Below are 27031 nucleotides of genomic sequence, written 5' to 3' on the forward strand. Positions count from 1 at the left end.
TACACAGTTCCATATATTAAACTGGTTAATAAATCATCAAAGACAAGTGTTAAGATATAAATGGATCCTGCACAAGCACACCTTAAACAACCAGCACTCATACTGCAATTAAGCTAATTTTTTATGGCAAAGTATATTGAATTACTCAAGTGTCTTTAAAGGTGTTATGCTAAACTGCTTGCCAGATTTACGAAAAAGTGTTGCTGCTATCTTACAGATATTGCAGATGCTTAAATGACTGGTCTACATAAAAGGTTGTAACAAATTTGGAAGCAGCAGTTGCAATGAGTCTGGGCCTTGAGTGCAACAGGGAGATGGAGCAGAGACTGCAGACTGATTAAGCTCTACATAAGGTGCAATAAATTCACAGAGGTTGGTACCTGGCCAGCAAGTCATTCTTTATTTCCATAAGAACAGAGCTTGACTTTAGCACTGCCTCTTCAGAGTCAGCTCTCAGTGTGTCAGTATCTCTGATACTCCCCTTTTTATCTATCACCAAGGTTCCCTGGACCAGATTAACAGCCCCAGTCATGGAACTCAGTCTATGAGGTCTACCTGGCTGACCTCATTACAGTCACTACATCCCTCCCACTCGGAGTCCGAGGATAAAGGCTGGTCCTTTTTCTTGGACAGCCTCCTGGGGCATTTTAGCACCATTAATAACTCTGCCTATGCTATCCATGTAGTTGCACATGGGGCAGTCCTACAATCAAATAAGAACTATGACAGCTTGGTATCTAGTGAGATTGTAGGCTGTTTCTTCATGCTAGCCTTCAAACTTTGGACTGCTCTTTCTGCCAGGCCATTGGATGATGGATGGTAGGGAGCTGACATCATATGTCGAATCCCATTCAACTTTAAGAAATACTCAAATTCCCTGCTGGTAAAAAACAGCCAGTTATGTGTGACCAACACTTCTGGTGCTCTGTGTATTGAAAAAGATACACACAGTTTTTCTATTGTCACCCCCGTATTTGACAAATGGATCCTATGCACATCCAACCACTGAATGGGCATCTACAATGACGAAGAACATTGAACCCATGAAAGGACTTGCACAGTTGACATACAATCGAGTCCAAGGTTTACCTGACCATTCAAGAGTGGAGGAGCTGCTGGCAATAGTTTTGTCTTTGTGGCACTCTGGGCACTGCCCCACCAACACGGTTATGTCTGCTCCAGGTCCCACCAAAACACAACTTCTTGCCAACATCTTCATGTCAGAAACCCCTGGATGATCCTGGTGGAGTTCAGGCAGAAATTGAAGGTGACCTTTGCTCAAGACAGACATTCTTGCTCACCATGACAATATGCCGTCCTCTACTGTGAGTTGGTGTCTCTGGGTCCAAAAACCTTTCAATTCTTGTTGTGATGGCCCTTTGGTTTCCCCACTCACTATCAGCTGTTTCAGTTTTGAAAGAACTTGATTTGTCTGCATCCAAAGTCGGAAATTGTGAGCTGTGACTGGGAGCGTATCTAGGAAATTTAATACCATCACATTCCTGCTGTTACACTCTCTGCTCCCATTAATAAACTGTACACTTTTTAAACTGCTCTCTCCACCTGTCCTGCCATTTTCCACTATCTGTATACATACAGACCCAGGTCCATTTGCTTCCTGTTGGTGAGAAAATTAATAAAGCCAAAGCACAAAGGGATCTGGGAGTGCGAGTCGAGGATTCTCTAAAGGTAAACATGCAGGTTGAGTCTGTGATTAAGAAAGCGAATGCTATGTTGTCTCTTATCTCAAGAGGGTTGGAATATAAAAGCAGAGATGTTCTACTAAGACTTTATAAAGCTCTGGTTAGGCCCCATTTGGAGTACTGTGTCCAGTTTTGGTCCCCACACCTCAGGAAGGACATACTGGCACTGGAACGTGTCCAGCGGAGATTCACACGGATGATCCCTGGAATGACAGGTCTAGCATATGAGGAACGGCTGAGGATACTGGGATTGTATTCGTTGGAGTTTAGAAGATTAAGGGGAGATCTAATAGAGACGTACAAAATAATACATGGCTTTGAAAAGGTGGATGCTAGAAAATTGTTTCTGTTAGGCGAAGAGACTAGGACCCGTGGACACAGCCTTAGAATTAGAGGGGGTCATTTCAGAACAGAAATGCGGAGACATTTCTTCAGCCAGAGAGTGGTGGGCCTGTGGAATTCATTGCCACGGAGTGCAGTGGAAGCCGGGACGCTAAATGTCTTCAAGGCCGAGATTGATAGGTTCTTGTTGTCTAGAGGAATTAAGGGCTACGGGGAGAATGCTGGCAAGTGGAGCTGAAATGCGCATCAGCCATGATTGAATGGCGGAGTGGACTCGATGGGCCGAATGGCCTTACTTCCACTCCTATGTCTTATGGTCTTATCCCATTTACAATGATACCCCTTATTGTATCTTGTCTTTCGATGGCCTGCCAAACAGCACCACATTACAATTCTCTTCATTAAACCTTATCTGCCACCTATCCACCCACTCCAACTTGTCAATGGACTTTTGGAGGAACACTCTGTCCACCGCACAGTTTACAAATTTTCCAACTTCTTTGTCATCTGAAAACTCTGAAATTATCCAATAGCTCAATCATTAATATATATCATGACAAACAGAGTCTAATACCAACTATTCAGGAACTCCACCATAAACCCTTCCAACCTGAAAAATATCCAATGACCATTACTCTCTATCTCATTCAGCTAATTTTGTTTCTATGTTGCTAGTGTTCTTTTGACAGCATGACGTATAATTTTCCAATTTTCCTTTCAAAATGTGTTGAATCTTCCTAATTAACACAACTTTTTCATGTGATTACTAATTATGTCTGAAACATTTGTTTCTAAATACTTCCCCACCAAAGTTAAACTAATTGGTCTGTATTTGCTCAGATTATCCAAACAGCTTATCCCCCAGTCTTCTGACTTCCCAAAGTTCAGGGAGGACTAAAGATTATGGCCAGTGCCCCTACAATTTCTACCCCACCTTCTTCAAACTCCATGGATGCATCTCATCTGGGTCTTTTCAACTGATATTCTCCTGGAGATTGATAGAAATTCTGCCTCATACAGATTGACAGGTTATCATCTGCAAAATGAAAGTGGAGCAAGCCAGCTCAAGGTAGGTCGCTTCACCAAAATTCACAGTAGAAAGCAGGGAATTCCCTCAATGTAAAGAGGAGCTAATACTTCAAATAGGCTAATTTTGTAGATGATGTTTCATATCACGGATAAGTAGTCCAAGGAAGCAGCCATAAATTAATGAAAGGAGATAAATGAAGCTTAACCAAGGCAAGAGAACAACAAAGGAGGAAAATTTGAAAAACAGAAACAATTTTAGAGAATTTACCATTGTCGCAAACAGGGTACTCTGCAAATTGCAAAGGACCCCTTCTGTGCTATATTCTCAGGAGAATTCATACTCTCAACAAACAGTATTTCAACAACATCTCAACCATCAAAAACTGTAAGTCCAACAAACTTACCTAACCACCTCCATAACCAGCACTACTCAAACATTCCAGAAGATTGCCCCAGCCTCTGGAACTGCTCGGACGCCATTAGCCATGCAGCTGCTGCAGCCACCATCCCCAAGGCGATGGATGACGTCACTTCCACCCCCATCATGGCCACATCCACAGCCACTTCCACATCACACAATTCCTCATGCACCACAAGTGACATCACTTCTGCCCCTCACATCATCGCTGATGTCACACGCTCAGTGACTTCCCCTCCCCCCCCCCCCCCCCCCCCACTGCCGTGTTCGCCACCATTTCCTCTCCCATCAACGCCACTCACCTGCATTCTGTTGACACGCCCCCTGCAGGTCCCACTGTCACCTCCCCGCTCCCCAGAACCCTGAGGGGAACACCATCCCTGCTCATGACTCCACCCTATTCCCCCAACACCACACCCACTCCAGTTATAGGCTCCGCCCCTTCTCCCAGCTCTACACCTACCCCAGGTCCCAGCTGCCAGCCCTGCCGAATTTTCGCCATTACCCTGGCCTTCCCCTCACTAAGGACGAACGATCAGTCCTCAGCAAAGGACTCACCTTTATTCCCCCTCCGTCCACACATCAATGAATTTAATACACGTCGTTACGTTGAACACTTCTTCCGCCACCTCCACCTTTGTGCTCACTTTTACAATCAAGACTCCCACCCACCTTCCAAGGACCCCTTCGCCCACCTCCAACACACTCCATCTACCTGAACACCCCGTGTTGGCCTTTTACCCAGCCTCGACCTCTTCATTTCCAACTGCCGCTGAGACATTAACCACCTCCCCCACTCCAACCTCTCACCCTCACAACGCGCAGCCCTTCACACTCTCTGCTCCAATCCCAACCTCACCATCAAACCAGCAGATAAAGGGGGTGCAGTGGTAGTTTGGCGCACTGACCTCTACACCGCTGAAGCCAGACGCCAACTCGAAGGCACCTCCTCCTACCACCCCCTCGACCATGACCCCACCCTCCCATCACCAAACCGTCATCTGCCAGACCATAGAGAACCTCATCACCTCAGGAGACCTCTCACCCACAGCTTCCAACCTCACAGTCCGAGAACCCTCCACTGCCCGATTCTACTTGCTTCCCAAGATCCACAAGCCTGACCACCCTGGCCGACCCATTGTCTCAGCCTGCTCCTGCCCCACCGAACTCATCTCCACCTATTTTGACACTGTCCTATTCCCCCCCCCCTAGTCCAGGAACTCCCCACATATGTTCGAGACACCACCATGCCCTCCACCTCCTCCAAGACTTCCATTTCCCTGGCCCGCAATGCCTCATCTTCACCATGGATATCCAATCCCTCTACACCTCCAGCCGCCATGACCAGGGCCTCCAAGCCCTCCGTTTCTTCCACTCCCAACATCCCCTACAGTACCCTTCCACTGACACTCTCATTCGTTTGGCTGAACTTGTCATCACCCTTAACAACTTTTCCTTCGAATCCTCCCACTTCCTCCAGACCAAAGGGGTAGCCATGGGTACCCGTATGGCGCCTAGCTACGTTTGTCTCTTTGTTGGCTACGTAGAACAATCCATCTTCCGTAGTTACACCGGCACCACTCCCCACCTCTTCCTCCACTATATTGATGATTGCATTGGCGCCACCTCGTGCTCCCATGAGGAGGTTGAGCAATTCATCAACTTCACCAACACATTCCACCCTGACCTTAAATGTACCTGGACCATCTCTGACACCTCCCTCCCCTTCCTGGACCTCTCCATCTCCATTAATGACGACCCGACTTGACACTGACATTTTTTTACAAACCCACCGACTCCCACAGCTACCTGGATTATACCTCTTCCCACCCTATCTCCTGCAAAAATGCCATCCCGTGTTCCCAATTCCTCCGTCTCCGCAGCATCTGCTCCCAGGAGGACTAGTTCCATCACAGAACACACCAGATGGCCTCCTTCTTTAGAGACCGCAATTTCTCTTCCCACGTGGTTAAAGATGCCCTCCAACGGATCTCATCCACATCCGCCCTTCCACCCTCAAACCCCACCCCTCCAACCATAACAAGGACAGAACTCCCCTGATGCTCACCTTCCACCCTACCAACCTTCGTATAAATCACATCATCTGACGACATTTCCGCCACCACCAAACTGACCCCACCACCAGGGATCTATTTCCCTCCCCACCCATTTCCACTTTCCGCAAAGACCGTTCCCTCCGTGACTACCTGGTCAAGTCCATGCCCCCCCAACAATACACACTCCCTTCCTGGCACCCTCCCCTGCCACCACAGAAATTGCAAAGCCTGCGCCACACTTCATCCGTCACTTCCATCCATGGCCCCAAAGGAGCCTTCCACATCCATCAAAGTTTCACCTGCACATCCACCAATATCATTTATTCTATCCGTTGCTCCCAATGTGGTCTCCTCTACATTGGGGAGGATGGACGCCTCCTAGCAGAGCGCTTTAGGGAACATCTCCGGGACACCTGCACCAATCAACCCCACCGCCCTGTGGCCCAACATTTCAACTCCCCTCCCACTCTGTCGAGGACATGCAGGTCCTGGGCCTCCTCCACCGCCGTTCCCTCACTACCTGATGCCTGGAGGAAGAACGCCTCATCTTCCGCCTCGGAACACTTCAACCCCATGGCATCACTAGTTTCCTCATTTCCCCTTCCCTCAACTCACCCCAGTTCCAACCTTCCAGCTCAGCACCGCCTCATGACTTGTCCTACCTGCCTATCTTCCTTTCCACCTATCCACTCCACCCTCCTCTCTGACCTATCACTTTCATCCCCACCCTCATTCAACCACTGTACGCTTTGCTATCTTTCCCCACCCTCCTCTCTGACCTATCACCTCCATCCCCACCCCCATTCACCTATTGTACTCTCTGCTACTTTCTCCCCACCCCCACTCCTCTTCTCACTTATCTCTCCACCCGGCAGGCTCCCTGCCTCTATTCCTGATGAAGGGCTTTTGCCTGAAACGTCGATCTTCCTGCTCCTCGGATGCTGCCCGACCTGCTGTGCTTTTCCAGCACCACTCTAATCTAGCCTCTGGTTTCCAATATCTGCAGTCCTTGTTTTTACCTACTCTGCAAACTGTCAAGAGACATCAACCAAAGTAATTCAGAAGTCAACTAAGAGAGAGATGGCAAGACAAAATATAAAAAGTAACCAATGTTAGGCACAATCATCTCCATCGGGAATTTATTCCCTCATCTAATGGCATATTGAATTTCATCCATTTCCTCATTTAGCCATTAGCAAGTCTCCACATTAACAACATCAAGTTGTAATATAATAATATGAATAATGAATCATTCTAGATTATACTGAAAACTAGAATCGACTGAAAACTTTCAGGTCTAAGCAATCTGTACATGGTCCCTAGGAGAATACCACAAATAATAAATTTGATATTCCGAAGGTTAAATAAAATATTTCCTTACCTAACACTGCCTTTAGTTGTTCTCAGAACAGTGGCAGCAAAACTTTGAGTAACACCAACCAGACTGATTCCATCCACTTCCACAATCTGATCATTCACCTGGATCCTTTATTAAAAGATCAGAAACAAGCATTACAGAAGCATGTATATTTACATAAAAGAGAGATAAAAGATCTTACTAACTTTCATAGCAAAGTGTTTCCTATTATTATTATTTCCATTAACTAGTTTTGTTCCCTATTGATATTTGCAGAACTGCTTCACTTTCTATACAAAGGACAGTGTATATATTATGTAAATAGTTCAACATGCCACTATCCACAGGGAAAACTTGTATGGAGACATCATTGTACAAGAGACATGGGTGAACCTACATTAATGAACAAATTGAACAATCCTTACATTTTCAATTTCTATCTTGTAGTCAGCATCAGTAAATAAATTAGATTACACAACTGTGCACTGTGAAATGCTACAGCAACCCTTACATTTGTTTTGCCAAACATAATTCTGTATGTCATTAGTAATAGTGTACTAAGCATAAGCTTTAGAACATTTAAAGCATTTATAACGTACCATTTTTGACAAATATTACACCTAATACAGTTTTACACTTATATTAGATTCCCTACAGTATGGAAACAGACCCTTCGGCCCAACAAGTCCACACTGACTGTCCAAAGAGTAACCCACCCAGAACCATTCTCCTATCTTATATTTACCCCTGACTAATGGACCTAACACGATGGGCAATTTAGCATGGCCAATTCACCTGGCAAGCACATCTTTGGAATGTGGGAGAAAACTGGTGCACCCAGAGGAAATCCACGCAGACACAGGGAGAGAATGCAAACTCCACACAGACAGTCACCACAATGCAGGAATTGAACCCAGGTCCCTGGTGCTGTGAGGCAGCAGTTCTACTCACTGAACCACCGTACCGCCCCATTTGTCATTTGCCGATGGCATTTCAACTACTTTTTCTGACGGAAGAATTTCACACACAAATGACCCCCTGAGAGCAAAGAACTTTTGCTCTTCTCTATCTTCAAAGGGAGATCTCTTTTTCTTAAACTGTATCTCTAAGTTGAGATTTCTCCAGTAACAGGAAACTCTCTTTCAGAATCCAATCTGTTAAAACTCCTCCGGACCTTATTTGACTCAATAAGACCATTTTTCATTCCTGTAAGCTCTAGTGGATAAAGATCCAACCTGTTCAACTTTTCTTCATAAGCCCTTTATATCAGGAATGAGTCAAATGAATCTTCTCAAAATTACTTCCAACACAATTTTATCCTTTTCCAATTAAGGGGACCAAAACTGTACACAGTACTCCAGATTCAGTCTCACCTAAGTATGATAGAATTGTAATTGTATAATTTCCCTATGTCATATTCCATTCCCTTTGCAATCAACATCAACGTTGCATCTGCCTTCCTAATCACTTCATGTATCTCCAAACTAACTTGGCAATTTACATACCACATCACCCAGATTTTCGTGTACTTCTGAATCGTGCAATATCTACTTAATTTCCATTTAAATAATATACTGCTTTTTCACTCTTCTCGTCAAAGTGGACAAGTATAGTTTTCCACCTATGCTCCAACTGTCAATTTTTTTGCCTATTGATATCATCCATATGTTGCCCTTGGGAGACTCTCTAAATCTTGATAACTTTCTTACCCAGCTTGACAAATGTAGAGACCATACAGCCAAAGATAATTATATGTTGCCTTCTCATTGAATATTAAAAGAAAATATCCATCAAATAAATCAACAGCAAGACTTTGATAGGCATGTTATGGAAAAGAAGGAAGGGAGTCTGCAAAAGGGGTTTTAGGTTGGGGTAATGCAGATTTTAATTATAATAAGGCAGGAACTGACCAAAATAAAACAATCTGGGAACAGTTTGTTCAAGATAAATCTGTAGCTGAGGTGGGAAAAACTATAGGCCCAACATGTTGCTCTTAAAAGGGAACAAGTCCAAAGAACCCTGGACATTTAGGAATATTCAGCATTAGATAAAAAGGAAAAGAGAGATATATAGCAGGTACAAAGAGAACAAAACAACGGAGGCCTTAGAGGAGAATAGAGAGTGCAGGGAGAAATCTGAAGAAAAGCAATCAGGAGAGCAAAGATGAAGACCACTGGTGAACAGTACGGGTGGTCAAGATTAGGAAGGATATGAAGATTAGGAAGGATACCATCCTACAAGTTGATCGTGAGGAAGAGGAGCACCCATTAGGGACTAAGGGGAGAAATGTGTGCATGAAGCCGGAGGACATTGGTAAAGTGTTAAACAAGTACTTCACACGTGTCCTTGATTGGGAGGAGGAAAATGCAAATACAGAACTCAAGAAGCTGAACTGTGAAGTTCTTGAGCAGCTTGCTAGAAGCAGTGAGGAGGTTTTGGCAACTTTAAAAGTGGACAAATCCCAAGGTCTGAATGAGTTTCATCCCAGTCTGCTGTAGGAGACGAGGGTGAAAATAACAAGGACCCTGACCCAAATTTGTTCAATTGATCTTGCCATAGGAGAGGTACCAGAGGTCTGGGGAAAGCTAATGTGCTTTCACTTATCAAGAAAGGTAGTAGAGGCAGACCAGGGAACTATTGACCAGTGAATCTCGTATCAATGGCAGGGAAACTATTGGAAGAAAAAAAACTGCAGGAGAAAATTAATCTCTATTTGGAGACAGTGTTTAATCAGGGATAGTCAGCAAGGCTTTGTCAAAGGGAGATCAAACCTGTCAACTCTAGTTGAATATTTTGAGAAAGTGATCAAGTTTGTCAATGCAAGTAGGGCAGGTGATGCAGTTTACATGGATATCAGCAAAGCTTTTGACAAGGTCCCACAAATGGAAGCCGATAAAGAAGGCAAAAGCTCACAGGATCCAGGGTACCTTGCCAATTTGGATCCAAAATTGGCTTAGTGGCAAAAGATGGTGTGGCAGTAGAAGGCTGTTTAAATTTCTGGAGCCTGGTGTAAAGTGACATACCGCAGAGATCAGTGCTGAGTCCTTTATTGTTTGTTATATTCTTAAATAATGGAGATGAAGATGTGGGATGATTAAAAGCAAGTTGTGGATGACAGAAAGATTGGCCATATAGTTGACAGCAAGAAGGTACAAAGTTAAAAATCACACAACACCAGGTTATAGTCCAACAGGTTTAATTGGAAGCACACTAGCTTTTAGAGCGTCGCTCCTTCATCAGGTGGTTGTGATCACCTGATGACCGGCGCTCCAAAAACTAGTGTGCTTCCAATTAAACCTGTTGGACTATAACCTGGTGTTGTGTGATTTTTAACTTTGTACACCCCAGTCCAACACCGGCATCTCCAAAGCAAGAAGGTAACTCTTAGCTTATAGGACAATACAAATGGATTGGTCAGATGGGCAGATCAGTGGCAGGTGGAATTTAATCCTGATAAATATGAGATGCTGCACTTCAGAAAAAGGAGCAAGATAAAAGGATTATTCAATAAATGTCTGGACACTAGGAAGCTCTGAGGAACAGAGGTATTTTAGGATGCTTGTCCACCGATCCCTGAAGGTAGCAGACAGTTTAATAGGGTAGCTAAGACAACATCCAGGATGCTTCACCGCATAGATTGTAAGAGCAGAGAAGTCATGTCAGAGTTGTACAGAATTTTGGCCACAGCTGGAACTCTAGAAATATATAAAGGATGTAATTGTACTGGAGGGCAAAAAGGGGATTCATCGCATTTTTACCAAGATGAAGCATTTTAGCTATAAAAAGAAGCTGGAAAAACTTGGGTTGTCTTCTTTGGAGCAGAGAATGATGAGAGGGGAACCTGATAAAAGTGTATAAGACATGAGAGGTGTGGACAGGGTGGATAGAAGGCAGCTGATCCCTTTAGTTGAAGCATCAAGAATGAGGGAGTACACTTTTAAAGCAAAAGGCAAGAGATTTAGAGGGAATTTCAGAAAAAAGAACCATTTCACCCAGAGGGTGACAGGGATCTGCAGTGCACTGTCTGGGAGAGTAGAGAGGGTAACCTCACAACCTTTAAAAAGTACTTGGATGAATACTTGAAGTGTCATAACATTCAAGGTTATGGGCCTACTGCAGGCAAGTTGGACTGGTGTGGGCTGTAGCATGTTTTTGGCAGTACAGACTGTATTGACCAAAGGTTCTTTTTATGATTCTATGAAACTGTGACTATACAGTGAAGGTACACTTGACATGATTTCATCACCTTTGGTTTCAGATACTTTCTATAATTTGATTTATAAATTCTTGTAATTCTGCTAATGTTTTCAGGATCAAAGGTGAGTTACCAATGGACAGGCTGAAACATCATACTAATGGATGGAGGTGGACAGAGGTACAAACTAACTAGCAGCAAGAAGCTTGAAGCAGCAGCTCGGAACATTCTGAAGGAAACCAATTTTCACAGATCACAAGTGGACAGCACTACTGAAAAACATACCACAGGCTCCATCAACCTTGGAGGTGGTAGAGGGAAGCCACAACCAAAGGCAAGTGTAATGAATGGACTAATTTGTGTGCTACAGAAAGTTAGGACAAAAACAGCAAGGTGTATTACAGCACCAGTGTCCAGATTTTGCTCCAGTAGGTACAAAGGTGAGAAAAATATTGAGATGCAGGTTTAAAAAGACACAAAAGAACAATTAATGAGATATAATGCATAATTAAGGTGTATTTTTGCCATAATACCGAGGGTCAACACCAAAACTGAAACATGACAAGTGCCTGCGAGGGATGGTGGAGTCAATTTATCGTAGATATTCATAGAATTATATATCCTTGCCTCTAACTTAGGGAAAGTATTCCAGAGCTTGGAACCTCCATTTATGGAAGTGTTAGGCACACTGCCAAGTGTAAAGCCCTTGAAAACATAAAACTGTCTTCAATGAAGGTATCTTTCATCTCTACGTCAGCTTTAAATGGGGCTGAATAGTAAACCAAATTATTTCAGTGTACACAGACAAACCAGATGTATGAACCTTAAAATGAATCACTAACCTAATGAAGCTACACAAGAGAGATACCTGAATAAGCACTGGAAAGAAAAGGTTACAGACTGAGTTAAATATTCCTACACCTAGAAATCAGGACAAAGTTCTGGCATTCTATCACATCCAATCGTGAAACAAGAAACTGGCAGGGCGAGGGAAGTGTCATAAACACACTGATTCTTATCATGACAAGACCAGGAAGTGAGTGGAAGACCACAGTTTCTAACCAGCTTCAGTGATAAGTGCAAAGCATATTATCTTATTCATGAGGACCCAGTTCTTATGGATGCCAGGTTTGCCAATTTGGTTAATTTCATATGATATTAAGAAGTTGTTGAAGGAAATCCAGAACTAGCAAAAACACAAATGGCCACCTTTTTGTAGAAAGTAAGTACGTATTTAACTCATTTTACAGTGTAGTTACTTGTGAGTTATTTGTAAAACAATTGGGTTAAACTTCATTTATTTCACACTCAAGGATGTAATTCTACAGAGACTACATTTTTGTGACCCCTATAAACAACATAGAAGTACCATCTTTTCAACTTCAATTTCTCTCACCTGTTATCTCTTTGAGCTGCTCCTCCCTCTGTAACGGTCTTGACAAAAATTCCTAGTTTTTCTAATCCTGCATCTGCTCCAACTCCCATTCCTATAATACTGATGCCGAGACCATCTTCATCTGCAGAGTGAGACAGTAAAGAATTAATTTGGTATGGAGACAGAGATAAAATAATACACTGAAAACGCGAGCCAGCACTGCAGCAGCATCTTCACCATTATTTATGTTTAACTAAGATTTATGGGTAATATGGTATAATAATACAAAATTCAGTCAGGCTAAACTACACTGATGCTTACTTCCATGTTAATGTATTCAACAGGAAAGGAGCTATGAACAAAGCTTTTTTAACTGGATAGCCAATTACACAACTGAGTGAAATCAGACCAAAATCCATTTACCACCCCCTGAGAAAAAGAACAGGAAATGACACCACCAACCCAAAGAAACCCAAACATGTAAATAGAAAGCAGGAATCATCAGCAGTGCTTCATCTGGAGGCTCACTAAAGGTGTTACCTAGTATGGTGATCAAAATGAACCTTCCAGTTCAGCAAGCGAACCTACATCCAGAACCTCAACCTGAGCTACAAATCTTCTCAAAACTTGCTTAGACCAAACGGAGCCAGAGGTGGTGACACTTGGAGGTGTGATGCAAAGTTTATAGATATGGGATTTTAAAATGTGTTTTTCACAAAAGCACTCTGGAGATGGTTTTCAAGTACAGAAGGCTAACAGGTTTACTTACTAAAGGCAGGGGAGAGGGGGATAGAAACTATGTTCAGAGGGATAGCAACAATATCTTGATAGAAGAGAACCATTTACAAAAATATCTGGAATTGGAGCCTGACAGTAGAATTGCAGCCATTAGTAGTAATAGGATAAATGGAGAAGATGTAAATAGATTTCACAGGTAAGATGGGGTTGGAAAGAAAATACATGGGTTATTGGAGAAACAAGAAAGCAAGATTCTTGATCAATGCTGGGGCAGAGGGAATAGGAAAACACTCATGAGTCAAATGAATAGATGGTTAAAATCCTATACCCTCAAAAGTGGATAGTTTAAATAAGTCTGATAGCAGTTGATATGATCCGGCCATATCTGATGAGAAGTTAATGAACTAGTCATTATGTCAGATATGCTCAAGTCTACACTCGCTGGAAATGGGAAGATCAAAATAGATCCTGAACTACAGAGGAACAAGGGTCCGTTGGGGTAATATGCATCAATGGTGGAGTTATGCAAGTGATTATACAGATGAACTCCTGAACTATCGTGGCAAATGAAAGCCCAAAAACAAGGCAAATGGATTTAAAAGCAAATTTGAAAGTGCCTTTGGAGGATGTTGTGTGAACACTGGGTGGAATTGTCAGTGTGTCTTAAACATTGTTCTATTAATCAGACTGGGACAGGAATTCACAAACATTAAATGCAAGATATGAAAGACTGCAAGGGATGATTGGGAGCTTCAGATGTTGACTGGGATAATTTTAAGAGCCAAGGATAAGAAAGAGGGGGAATCTCTGAAATACGCTCAGGAGAGCTTCCTTGATCAGTATACTTTTGGTCTTTCTAGAAAACAGATAATGTTAGATCAGGTGCTGGGGACTAAGTGTTAATGGGAGAAAATTTGGGCAAAATCAGTAATTATATCAAAGTTTAGATTATTAGTGAAGAAGAGTAAAGGGCAATCTAATATTTACAATTCCAACAAGACACTAGGTGATCCTTAAAGAAGAAATGCTTTAGGTACAGGTTAGGTTGATTTGAACATGAAGATAAAGACAAAGGAAGCAAAAAAAGCATGATGAAGGGGACAGAGATATGATGAAACACAAAAGAAAGGTGCATGAACCAGGTCAAATAGCATAGCTTGAAAGGAAGGCAAAGTAGAATATAAAACTGGTAAAAATAGTGTAAGAAAAGGATGGCAGCAGACAACATAAAAGAGAATACAAAAATCCTCTTTCAAACTTTTAATTAGTAAGCAATAAGTAAATCAGAAATGAAAGGGTCCTATTACAAAACAAGAAGTGAAATAAGCTTAAAGGAACAGGGCAAGGCTGGAATACTTAACTTCTTTGTTTAGCTATCTACTAAGGAAGAGAAATCTGATCAAATATTAGTCGAAGCGGCGATCATAGACGTAGGTATGAAAATTAAAGAGGTGGCAGTATGGAAAGGTTGGTAATTTTTAGCATAGATAAGTCACTTGATTAGATTAGATTAGATTACTTACAGTGTGGAAACAGGCCCTTCGGCCTAACAAGTCCACACCGCCCCGCCGAAGTGCAACCCACCCATACCCCTACATCTACCCCTTACCTAACACTACAGGCAATTTAGCATGGCCAATTCACCTGACCTGCACATCTTTGGACTGTGGGAGGAAACCAGAGCACCCGGAGGAAACCCACGCAGACACGGAGAGAACGTGCAAACTCCACACAGTCAGTCGCCTGAGGCGGGAATTGAACCTGGGTCTCTGGCGCTGTGAGGCAGCAGTGCTAACCACTGTGCCACCGTGCCGCCCACTTGGTCTAGGTGGCTTGTTTCCCAGGTTTCCAAAGAAAACGGGGATGGAGATAGTGAAAGGACTTGCCATCTTTCAATTCAGGCACAATGTAATGGGGTGCCACAATATCGAGGAATAGCATGTGTGACATCCTAATTCAAGAAAGGGTGTTAAGGCAGGTTAGATCACTTGGAATACAGGGAGAACTAGCCATTTGGATACAGAACTGGCATGAAGATAAAAGACAGGGTGGTAGTGGAGAGTTGCTTTTCAGACTGGAGGCCTGTGACCAGTGGTGTGCCACTAGAATCGGTGCTGGGTTCACAGCTTTTTGTCATTTATATAAATGATTTGGATGTGAACATAGGAGATATAGTTAGTAAGTTTGCAGATGACACCAATATTGGAGGTGTAGTGGACAGTGAAAAAAGTTACCTCAGAGTATGCCAGGATCTTGATCAGATGGGCCAATGGGCTGAGGAGTGGCAGATGGAGTTTAATTTAGATTAATGCAAGGTGCTGCATTTTGGAAAGACAAATGAGGGCAGGACTTATACACTTAATGGTAAGGTCCCAGGGAGTGTTGCTGAATAAAGAGAGATTGGAATGCTGGTTCATAGTTCCTTGAAAGTAGAGGCTAAGGTAGATAGGATAGTGAAGGAGGCATTTAGTATGCTTTCCTTTATTGGTCAGAACATTGAGTATAGAACTTGAGAGGTTATGATGCAGCTGTACAGGACATTGGTTAGGCCACTTTTGGATTATTGTGTGCAATTCTGGTCTCCCTCCAATAGGAAGGATGTTGAGAAACTTCAAAGGGTTCAGAAAAGATTTCGAAGGATATTACCAAGGTTTGAGTGCTTGAGTGAGAGGGAGAGGCTGAATAGGCTGGGGCTGTTTTCCCTGGAATGTCAGAGGCTGAAGGTTGTTCTTACAAAATCTTGTTCTTATAAAATCATGAGGGGCGTGGATAAGGTAAATAGACTAAGTCTTTTCCCTGGTGATGGGAGGGAGAAGAGTCTAGAACTAGAGGGCATAGGTTTAGGGTGAGAAAGGAAAAATTTAAAAATGACCTAAGAGAACTTTTTCACATAGAAGGTGGTGCGTGTATGGAATGAGCTGCTAGAGGAAGTGGTGGAGGCTGGTACAATGACATTTAAAAGGCATATGGATGGGCACATGAATAGGAAAGGTTTAGAGGGATATGGGCCAAGTGCTGGTAAATGGGACTAGATTAATTTAGAATATCTGATCAGCATGGGCGAGTTGGACTGAAAAGTCTGTTTCTGTTTTGTACATCTCTATGATTGTAATAAGTACAGGCTTGTTACTTTAACCTCAGTGGTGAGTAAGGTTTTGTAATCCATTATCAGAGAAGAGTTTGTAATCCATTATCAGAGAAGAGGAGGCATAAATTTGTATAAAGTCATCATCTTTGATGAGTACAATTGAGTTTTTTGATGAAATAAAACAGGGTGACACAGTGGCTCAGTGGTCAACATGGCTGACTCACAGCGCCAGGGACCCAGGTTCAATTCCAGCCTTCGGTGACTGTCTGTGTAGAGTTTGCACATTCTCCCTGTGTCTGCGTGGGTTTCCTGCCAAAATCCAAAGGTTAGGTGAATTGGCCACACTAAATTGTCCATCGTGTTTAGGGATATGCAGGTTAGATGCATTACTCAGGGGTAAATGTAGAGGAATGGTTCTGGGTGGGTTATTCTTCAAAGGGTTGGCGTGGACATTTTGGACCAAAAGGCCTGTTTCCACACTGTAGGGAATCTGTGAATCTACAAGTTGATGAAGCAAATGCAGTGGATATTGTCTCCAATGGATTTTAAGAAAAAGAGTTTGCCAAAGTAGCACATAAAAATCTGATCACCAAAACATAGGTTGAGAGAATGGGAAGGTCAATGACCACCTCAGTAATAAAATTATTTTAAAGGTAGAGCAGTTGTCATTATATATGTTTGTTTTTTGAATTGGAGGGTAGCAGCCAGGGTTTTCCCAAGGATCAGTGTTGGGACCACTGCTTTCTTTGCTATATATAAATCATGTACAAAATATGGAGTCAAAATTCAATATTTGCTAATGATACCAGAAATGGAGAAATGACAAGTGGTAAGGAGAACAGGACTGCAAAATGTACAGAAAAGTGGCAGATGAAATTCAATATAGAAACATTTTTGGGGATGCATTTTGGCAGAAGTGATGCTGAGAGGTAATATTTACTTGATGACATAATTATAAAGATTTTGCAGAAACAGAAGGGTCAGGATATGCATGTTTACTGATCTTTAAGGGGACATAACATATTCAGGGAATGCTAAGCAAAGTACATGGGATCTTGAGCTTCATAAATATAGGTATCAGGTACAAAAGAAGGGACATTATGCTGAATTTTTATAAACCTCTGGTTAGGACACAGCTAGAGTATTGTGTCTGGTTCTGGTGGCCACGCTTCAAGAAACATGTGAAATTCCTTGAGAAAGTGCAGGACAGACGTACCACCAGAATGGTTACAGGCATGGAGATTTATTCTTAGAAGATGAGGTTGGAAAATCTCAAGTTGTTCCCATTCGTGTAAGAGAGATTGAAATTATGATAGACTTATACAAGGTAGACAAAGAAAACCTACTACTTTTAGGTGACAATATAAAGTTTAGCAGACAGAGATTCAAGATTAAAGATGCAGTGAATGAAAGGGACGATTACATTTTTACATTGCAAATGGCAATGACGTGAAACACCCTGCCAACGAAAGTGCTGAAACAATTAATGACTTCAAATGGAAATGTGTTTGGCACTTGGAAGAATCAAATTTGCAGGTCCACAGATAGGGTAATGGAACTAATGAGAATGAGCTCAATGGGACCAAACTAGCTTCTTCTGTTCCATAAACAACTGTATGGCTCTTTGGATTGCACATGTTACCAACAAGTTAGCCCAAACCACACTTTCAACTCAAAAACAACTTTTAGCAGTAATTGCTCAAAACACCCATGATGTTTGTGATCAAAATAGTAAGCACAGGCAGGCATGTATCTCAATGGCTTGCATGTGGAAAGAGCTAAGCAGTCATGCAGCTAAGACAGGAAGATGAGTGGAGGTTGCATGTTTCAGCTCCTATTTTGCAGGCTCCTTATCCCTTGTGAATGACTGTTCTGTGGGTAGTGACAATGAGACTAATACTGGGGGAGGTACCAAAGTACCCTCATCACTTCAACACGTTAGCTTTTCATGTAATTAGAACATTTAATACAGGATGAAGTTCATACTAACCATAAAATTTCAACATAACTTTGGTGATTTATATACGTCATACGGGTCGTTCTGCTATATTGCATGTTTCATCAGCATAAATTGGCTATAACACGACTCAAGAATTGTGGATATTGTTTGGATAACTCAAACTTTCTACTGACCAGCGATAGCGATCTTCTACAGCATGATTTTCTATAGTGGTTTTCCATAGCACTATTTTCTACAGTGCAAGGTTGCTGAGGAATACAACTGTCGCATGACAGCAGAATTTCCTGAAGGTAGATAAGTTAAATTGAGAGACAAGATGTCATCACTTATGAGCTAAGATTGCCATGCAAAGAATCTTTGCCGAAGATGAATTAGTTTCAATCATTGAAATTCCCATTTGACAATAATAAACAAAGATCAGATTAATTACAAATTTCAAGTGTTTGACACAATGAAACAGAAATTAGATAGACATAAAAACTGTTGTGGTTCTGTTCGCCGAGCTGGGAATTTGTGTTGCAGACGTTTCGTCCCCTGTCTAGGTGACATCCTCAGTGCTTGGGAGCCTCCTGTGAAGCGCTTCTGTGATCTTTCCTCCAGCATTTATAGTGGTTTGAATCTGCCACTTCCGGTTGTCAGTTCCAGCTGTCCGTTGCAGTGGCCAGTATATTGGGTCCAGGTCGAAGCGCATAGTGATTGAATCTATGGATGAGTGCCATGCCTCTAGGAATTCCCTGGCTGTTCTCTGTTTGGCTTGTCCTATAATAGTAGTGTTGTCCCAGTCGAATTCATGTTGCTTGTCATCTGCATGTGTGGCTACTAAGGATAACTGGTCGTGTCGTTTTGTGGCTAGTTGGTGTTTATGGATGCGGATCGTTAGCTGTCTTCCTGTTTGTCCTATGTAGTGTTTTGTGCAGTCCTTGCATGGGATTTTGTACACTACGTTGGTTTTGCTCATGCTGGGTATCGGGTCCTTCGTTCTGGTGAGTTGTTGTCGGAGAGTGGCTGTTGGTTTGTGTGCTGTTATGAGTCCTAGTGGTCACAGTAGTCTGGCTGTCAGTTCGGAAACACTCTTGATGTATGGTAGTGTGGCTAGTTCTTTGGGTTGTGGCATGTCCTCATTCCGTTGTCTTTCCCTGTTGATGAAATTGCGCAGGTATCCGTTTTTGGCGAATACATTGTATAGGTGTTCTTCTTCCTCTTTTTGCAGTTCTGGTGTGCTGCAGTGTGTTGTGGCCCTTTTGAATAGTGTCTTGATGCAACTTCTTTTGTGTGTGTTGGGGTGGTTACTTTCGTAGTTCAGGACTTGGTCTGTGTGTGTGGCTTTCCTGTATACCTTTGTGGTGAATTCTCCACATAAAAACTAACTTGTAGGTTAGTTGAATTAATTTTGACCATGTTCTTGCTTTTTGAGATCTAATTCAGAAATGTCCTTTAAAGGAAAGGAATCTGGTCATTCTTACCTGGTCTGGCCTACACATGACTACAGACCCACAGCAATTTGGTTAACTCTTAACTACCCTGTGAAATGGCACGAGAAACCTATACATATAAAGGGACTGTTAGGGATGGACAATAAATGCAGGCCCAGCAAGCCACACCCATATCCTATGAACTAATAATTTAAGACAATTGTATTACTACATACTTATTTATTTATTCACTCACTGGTAGCAATCATGATCCCAATGCCAAGAAATCAATGTTGTAAAGTGGTTGTCGAACACCCCTATTAATTAAATCAAACCCAGAAAAGCTCGCCTCAGCTCATAATCTGTTAAAATGTGAGTGACAGACAACTCCCAAATTCCACTATTTAAAAAAAATTTACTTTTCTCACTCGAATAGTGAACATTAAGCAAAAAAGAAATTCACAAATCCAAGCCCCCCCTTTCTCTTAACTACTTACTATCTGACACCAGTTCTGTAAAAATATGCTATTCCAACAAGCGACTAATTAAAATTATACTAACTTAATTTCGAAGCTACACAGTCTTTGTCATTACTGCTGTCTATAATTTTCCTACTTATCTCCCTGGGTCAACTTCTTTCTCTTCACTGCAAATAGGTTACACACAAAAAAAGTACCTTTCACAGAGAGTCTTTTCTAACTACTTTGAGAGCAAGATATTAGATGGGCACTTAGCTCTCTGGCTCTATGGCAGTTGTTCTCCCTTTTAATTTATATATGCCCCATGTCACATTAAATTCTTATAATTTGACTGGTTTCCAGATGTCAAAACAATAAATTCAAATTCTACAGGCCTCTGCACATAATTTAAACTAATTGGTTCCATTTGAATTGTTGTCAAAATGACAACCAAAACTCAGGCATCCATTTCACAGCCAAATTTTACATATTTTCAATTTTCCAGTACATTCTGGCGCTGCCATTCGGTCATATACAGGTGCTTGTAATCGCTCAGTTCAGAACAACATTCTTTCTCTCGAAAGTACACGTTTTCAACGTCATAACACTAACCATTAGTCTCAAGTTGGGACGTTTCAGGATGAATTACTTATCTCTGGTGAACTGGCTGGTCTTTACTGATACACTGGAACTAGGCTACAGCCAACAAAAAAAAAATCAACATATTCAAGATTCAGTCTGATGCTATAATATGGAAATGAGGGTAAGCATTTTCCCATAGAATTTATATCATTCCTCAGTTATAATTTTAAACATCACTCGGCCCATCATCATTCTATGTGCACAGATAACAAATATGCAGATTCCTCTTAAATCAGTAGCAGAGTCACAGGTTGTTGCCATGACAGCCCTGGGTCAGTTTCACTCTCGAACATAAAGAGGCCTATGCACATAGAATTACAGATAGCCTGTTACAGACTCCCACTCCATGTCCAACACAAATGACCAATATGTTCTGGTAATTAGCTCATCTACTCCTCTTATTATTTTCTTATTCAACTTCTTGTCTTCAGGACAATGTAAAAAGTTGCACGTGATGGACTGATTAATGATATGTCTGATCAACGACCATAATTCTATTTGTTTTAAAACAGTGATGGAAAAGGATAGACCAGATCTAAAAGTTGAAGTTCTAAACTGGAGAAAGGCCAATTTTGACAGTATTAGGCAAGAACTTTCGAAAGCTGATTGGAGGCAGATGTTCGCAGGTAAAGGGAACATGGGAAGCCTTCAGAAACGAGATAACAAGAATCCAGAGAAAGTATATTCCTGTCAGGGTGAAAGGGAAGGCTGGTAGGTGCAGGGAATGCTGGAAGGCTAAAGAAATTGAGGGTTTGGTTAAGAAAAAGAAGGAAGCATAGGTATAGACAGGTATAGACAGGAGAGATCGAGTGAATCCTTAGAAGAGTATAAAGGAAGTAGGAGTATACTTAAAAGGGAAATCAGGAGGGCAAAATGGGGATATGAGATAACTTTGGCAAATAGAGTTAAGGAGAATCCAAAGGGATTTTACAAATATATAAAGGACAAAAGGGTAACTAGGGAGAGAATAGCACCCCTCAAGGATCAGCAAGGCAGCCTTTGTGTGGAGCCACAGAAAATGGGGGAGATACGAAATGAATATTTTGCATCAGTATTTACTGTGGAAAAGGATATGGAAGATACAGACTTTAGGGAAATAGATGGTGACATCTTGCAAAATGTCCAGATTACAGAGGAGGAAGTGCTGGATGTCTTGAAATGCACAAAGGTTGATAAATCCCAAGGACCTGATCAGGTGTACCCAAGAACTCTGTGGGAAGCTAGAGAAGTGATTGCTTGGCCTCTTGCTGAAATATTTGTATCATTGATAGTCACAGGTGAGGTGCCGGACGACTGGAGGTTGGAAAACGTGGTGCCACTGTTTAAGAAGGGCGGTAAAGACAAGCCAGGGAACTATAGACCAGTGAGCCTGACCTCAGTGGTGGGCAAGTTCTTCAAAAAACTCAATCAAGTTTGTGAGACATGATTTCCCACGCACAAAACCATGTTGACTATCCCTAATCAAGAAGTAACAAAGATTGATGAGGGCAGAGCAGTAGATGTGATCTATATGGACTTCAGTAAAGCGTTCGACAAGGTTCTCCATGGGAGATTGATGAGCAAGGTTAGTTCTCATGGAATACAGGGAGAACTAGCCATTTGGGTACAGTACTGGCTCAAAGGTAGAAGACAGAGGGTAGTGGTGGAGGGTTGTTTTACAGACTGGAGGCGTGTAACCAATGGAATGCCACAAGAACCGGTGCTGGGTCCTCTATTTTTTGTCATTTACATAAATGATTTGGATGCGAGCATAAGAGGTATAGTGAGTAAGTTTGCAGATGACACCAAAATTGGAGGTGTAGTGGACAGCAAAGAGCGTTACCTCAAATTACAATCAGGATCTGGACCAGATGGGCCAATGGTCTGAGAAGTGGCAGATGGAGTTTAATTCAGATAAATGGGAGGTGCTGTATTTTGGGAAAGCAAATCTTAGCAGGACGTATACACTTAATGGTAAGGTCCTAGGGAGTGTTGCTGAACAAAGAGACCTTGGAGTGCAGGTTCATAGCTCCTTGAAAGTTGAGTCGCAGGTAGATAGGATAGTGAAGAAGGCGTTTGGTTTGTTTTCCTTTATTGGTCAGAGTATTGAGTACAGGAGTTGGGAGGTCATGTTGCGGCTGTACAGGACATTGGTTAGGTCACTGTTGGAATACTGCGTGCAATTCTGATCTCCTTCCTATCAGAAAGATGTTGTGAAACTTGAAAGGTTCAGAAAGGATTTACAAGGATGTTGCCAAGGATTTGAGCTACAGGGAGAGGCTGAACAGGCTAGGGCTGTTTTCCCTGGAGCGTCGGAGGCTGAGGGGTGACCTTATAGAGGGTTACAAAATTATGAGGGTCTTGGATAGGATAAATAGACAAAGTCTTTTCCCTGGGATCGGGGAGTCCAGAACTAGAAGGCATAGGTTTAGGGTGAGAGGGGAAAAATATAAAAGAGACCTAAGGGGAAACTTTTTTCACGCAGAGGGTGGTACATGTATGGAATGAGCTGCCAGAGGATGTGGTGGAGGCTGGTACAATTGCAACATTTAAGAGGCATTTGAATGGGTATATGAATAGGAAGGGTTTGAAGGTTTATGGGCTGGGTGCTGGCAGGTGGGATTAGATTGGGTTGGGATATCTGGTCGGCATGGACAGGTTGGACCGCAGGGTCTGTTTCCATGCTGTATATCTCTATTACTCTAAATGACATGTAACAAGCCTTAAGGCCCTGTGTTTTAATGTGTGGTGCACTTGCAATAAAGTGAATGAATTTGTCACACAAATAGATATAAACTGTTCATCTTTTAATATCCTTTGGATTCTGGAACAGTTCCTATGGATGGAGGGTCACTAACGTGAGCCCACTATTTAAAAAAAAAGAGAAAACAGTTAATTATACACTGGTTAGCCCGAGAGCTATATTCGGGGAATTGCTGGAGACCATCATAAAATGTTTCATGGCAGAGCACTTGGACAGAATACTCTGACAGACAATTCTACTGTAACCTAGGTTTCCTGACTCCACAGCTACCTTCACAAACATATTCCACCCTGACCTCAAGTTCACCTGGGCCATCTCAGAAAACTCCATTCCCTTCCTGGACCTCTCCCATCACCATCTCCAGTGACTGACTCAACACGGACATCTACTTCAAACCCACCGACTCCCACAGCTCCTGGACTATAGCTCCCAACCCTGTCTGATAAGAACGATATCCCTTACTCCCAATTCTCCCTCCATATCTGCTCCCAGTAAAAGCAATTCCACTCCAGGACATCCCAGATGCCCTCCTATTTCAAGGACTGCAATTTCCTCTCCTAGGTGATCACCAACCCTCCAGCACATTTCCTCCACTTCCCACACCTCCACCCATGAACCTCATACCTCCAACCGTAACAAGGATAGAATCTCCCTGGTCCTCACCTTCCACCCTACTAATCTCCATTATCCTCTGCTATTTCCGCTACCTGCAATCAGACCTCACCAACAGAGATATATTACCCTCCCCACCCCATCTCTATTCCACAGAGACCATTCTGTCCATGACTCCCTCGTAAAGTCCACACCCCACCCCACCAAGTACCCTCGCCACCGCAAGAGGTGTAAAACCTGTGCCCACACCTCCCCCTTCACCTCCATTCAAGGCCACAAAGGATCTTTCCACATCTGGCAGAGATTTTCCTTCACATCCAAACACCTGATCTATTGTGTCCATTGCTTTCGATGTGGTCTACTCTGCGTTGGGGAGACAGGATGGCAACTCGTGGAATGTTTCAGGGAACATCTTTGGGACTCACGCATCAAACAACCCCACAGCCCTGTGGCCAACCACGTCAGCTCCCTATCCCATTTTGCTAAGGACATGCAAGTCCTGGGCCGCCTCGACTGCCAAATCCAAAGCACCCCATGCCTACAGGAAGAATGCCTCATCTTCCACCTTGGGACCCTCCAACCACAAGGCATGAACATTGATTTCACCAATTTCCTCATCTCCCCACCCCCATCTCACCTCAGATCCAACCCTTGAACTCGGCACCGCCCTCTTGAACTGTCCTACGTGTCAATCTTCCTTCCCACCTGTCCGTTCCACCTCCCCCTTCAACCCATCACCATTGTCCCCTGCCTCCATCTACCTATCGCCTACCCAGTTGCCTTCCCCAGCCCTACCCTCACTCTCCTATTTGTGTCTCAGCCCCCTTCCCCACATCCCTTCACCACACCACATTCCCGAAACGTCAATTCTTCTGCTCTTTGGATCTGCCTGACATGCTGCGCTTTTCCAGCGCCACACTTTTCAACTCTGATCTCCAGCATCTGCAGTACTCATTTTTCTCCTTACCAGACTGATTCCCAAGATGGATGGACTGACACAAGAAGAGTGACTGAATTGGTTAAGATTATATTCATTACAGTTTATATGAATAATGGAGGGGGTCTGATAGAAACCTATGAAATTCTAACAGAACTCCACGGGGTAAATACAGCAAGGGTGTCGGGAAAAGCACTGCAGGTCAGGCAGCATCCAAGGAGCAGGAAAATCGATGTTTTGGGCAAAAACCCTTCATTAGGAAGACCTGCTGTGCTTTTCCAGTACCACTCTAATTTTGACTCTGATCTCCACTATCTGCAGTCCGCATTTTCGCCACAGGAAGGATGTGTCCAATGACTGGCGAGTCCAGACCAGAATACGATCTGAACATTCTTCAACCACAGAGTGGTGAGCCTGCAGAATTCTCTGGCAGAGAAAGCAATTGAGATCAAATCATTGAATATTTCCAAGGAATCAGATAGGGCTACAGTGGATCAAAGGGTACGGGACAAAAGCAAGAACAGGGTTCTGAGTTGGATGATCAGCTATGATTGCAATGAACGATGCAGCAAGCTCAAAGGGCCAATTTCCCATTCGTGTTTGTATTTTCTATGTTTCTATGCGACTGTGCAGTTACAAGTCTCTTATATGCCTACAAAGTGACAAGCCAAAATAACTGGACGTCAACCTCCAATATTTACAGGTTCCTTCTCTCTTACACTTGCTGCTCCTCCAATTCTAAATTCTGTCTCTCGAGGAATAGCAAGATCTATAGATAGGAACCCAGTGACAGAAGGAGCTGAAACAGTCAGTATAAGAGAGACAGAATCTGAGACTGAAAGTGAGCTCTATGTGAACCATCTTTGCTGTTCTGCATTCCCTCTCAACCTCAGCAACTATCAGTTTAATTGATAGTTCACCTTTTTATGAAAATCTGACAGTTGCTGTTAGGTAGGTATTTCTGATAGTCCTAGTATATTTTATTTTAACAGGTTTGAATAAACTAGATGCAGAAATGATGTTTTCTCTGGTTGGAGAGTCTAGAACTAGAGGTCATCGTTTCAGGATATGGAGTAGGCTCAGATGAGGAAAGTTGTCTTTTCTCAAAGGGCTGTGAACCTGTGGAATTCTCTATCACGGAAGACTGTGGAAGCCAAATTCTGAGTATATTAAAGAAAAAGATAGATACATCTTTAGATTTTAAAGACATCAAGAAGTATTGGAGGGGTGGGGGGTGAACGGTCAGCAAGCAGAAATAAGGCATTACACAGGATCGGCCACGACCATATTAAACAGTAGAGCCAGCTTAAAGGACCAAATAGCCCACTCCTGCTGTCAGTTTCTATGTTTTTAGTTACATGGTTTGGAAGGGAAGATTGTTGAGTTGCACAAGATCATGACAGACTTAAATAAGGTAGACAAGGAAAAGATCTTTTTTGCTGATGGGAGAGGGACTAGAAGACAAAGATTTAAGGTTTGGACAAGAGATACAGGGGATTATGAGGAATAACATTTTTTCTCTAACACAGCAAATTAAAATGATCTGGAACATGCTATCCACAAGATCAGCAGATGCAGAAACAATCAATGGATTTCACAAGGAAATTGGATGACACACATGAAGGTCATAAACCTGCTGGGTTAATGGAATCAGACAAAGTAGGTCTCATGATATATGGTAGTGCCCTTACTCCTGGACCAAAGCACCTGGTTTGAAGTCCCGCCTGCTCCAGAGATGTGTCATAACATCTCTGAACAGGTTGATTAGAAAAGTAGGTTGAATAAAAAAAATTAGTGATCTCTTGTGGCACAGTGGTAGTGTCCCTACCCCCAGACCAAGGTTCAAGTCCCAGAGGAGTGTAATACCATCTCTGAACAGGTCAATTTAAAACAAAATGGAATCAGAAAGGGGATTCTGACAGATTGGGCTGCCAGCTGGGGAGCCAGACTGGACTCATTAGGCTG

At 42.7% G+C, this 27031-nt stretch overlaps 1 protein-coding gene across 11 annotated transcripts in view; it reads right to left on the reverse strand.

The window, feature by feature from the left end:
• ppp1r9a (protein phosphatase 1, regulatory subunit 9A) overlaps nucleotides 1-27031 on the reverse strand; it is a 363720-nt gene that overhangs the window by 212004 nt on the left and 124685 nt on the right. For all 11 annotated transcript variants that reach the window (XR_011961323.1, XR_011961324.1, XM_072575462.1 and 8 more), the window contains exons 3-4: nucleotides 12498-12618; nucleotides 6931-7035 (exon numbers count right to left, since the gene is read on the reverse strand). Coding sequence is in view for 9 of the 11 variants with exons in the window: in XM_072575462.1 (XP_072431563.1) it covers nucleotides 6931-7035; nucleotides 12498-12618 (226 nt within the window). In the remaining 2 variants the exon portion in view is untranslated. The remainder of the gene's footprint in view (nucleotides 1-6930; nucleotides 7036-12497; nucleotides 12619-27031) is intronic.

The sequence above is a fragment of the Chiloscyllium punctatum genome, chromosome 8, assembly GCF_047496795.1.
Source record: "Chiloscyllium punctatum isolate Juve2018m chromosome 8, sChiPun1.3, whole genome shotgun sequence".
Lineage (NCBI taxonomy): Eukaryota > Metazoa > Chordata > Chondrichthyes > Orectolobiformes > Hemiscylliidae > Chiloscyllium > Chiloscyllium punctatum.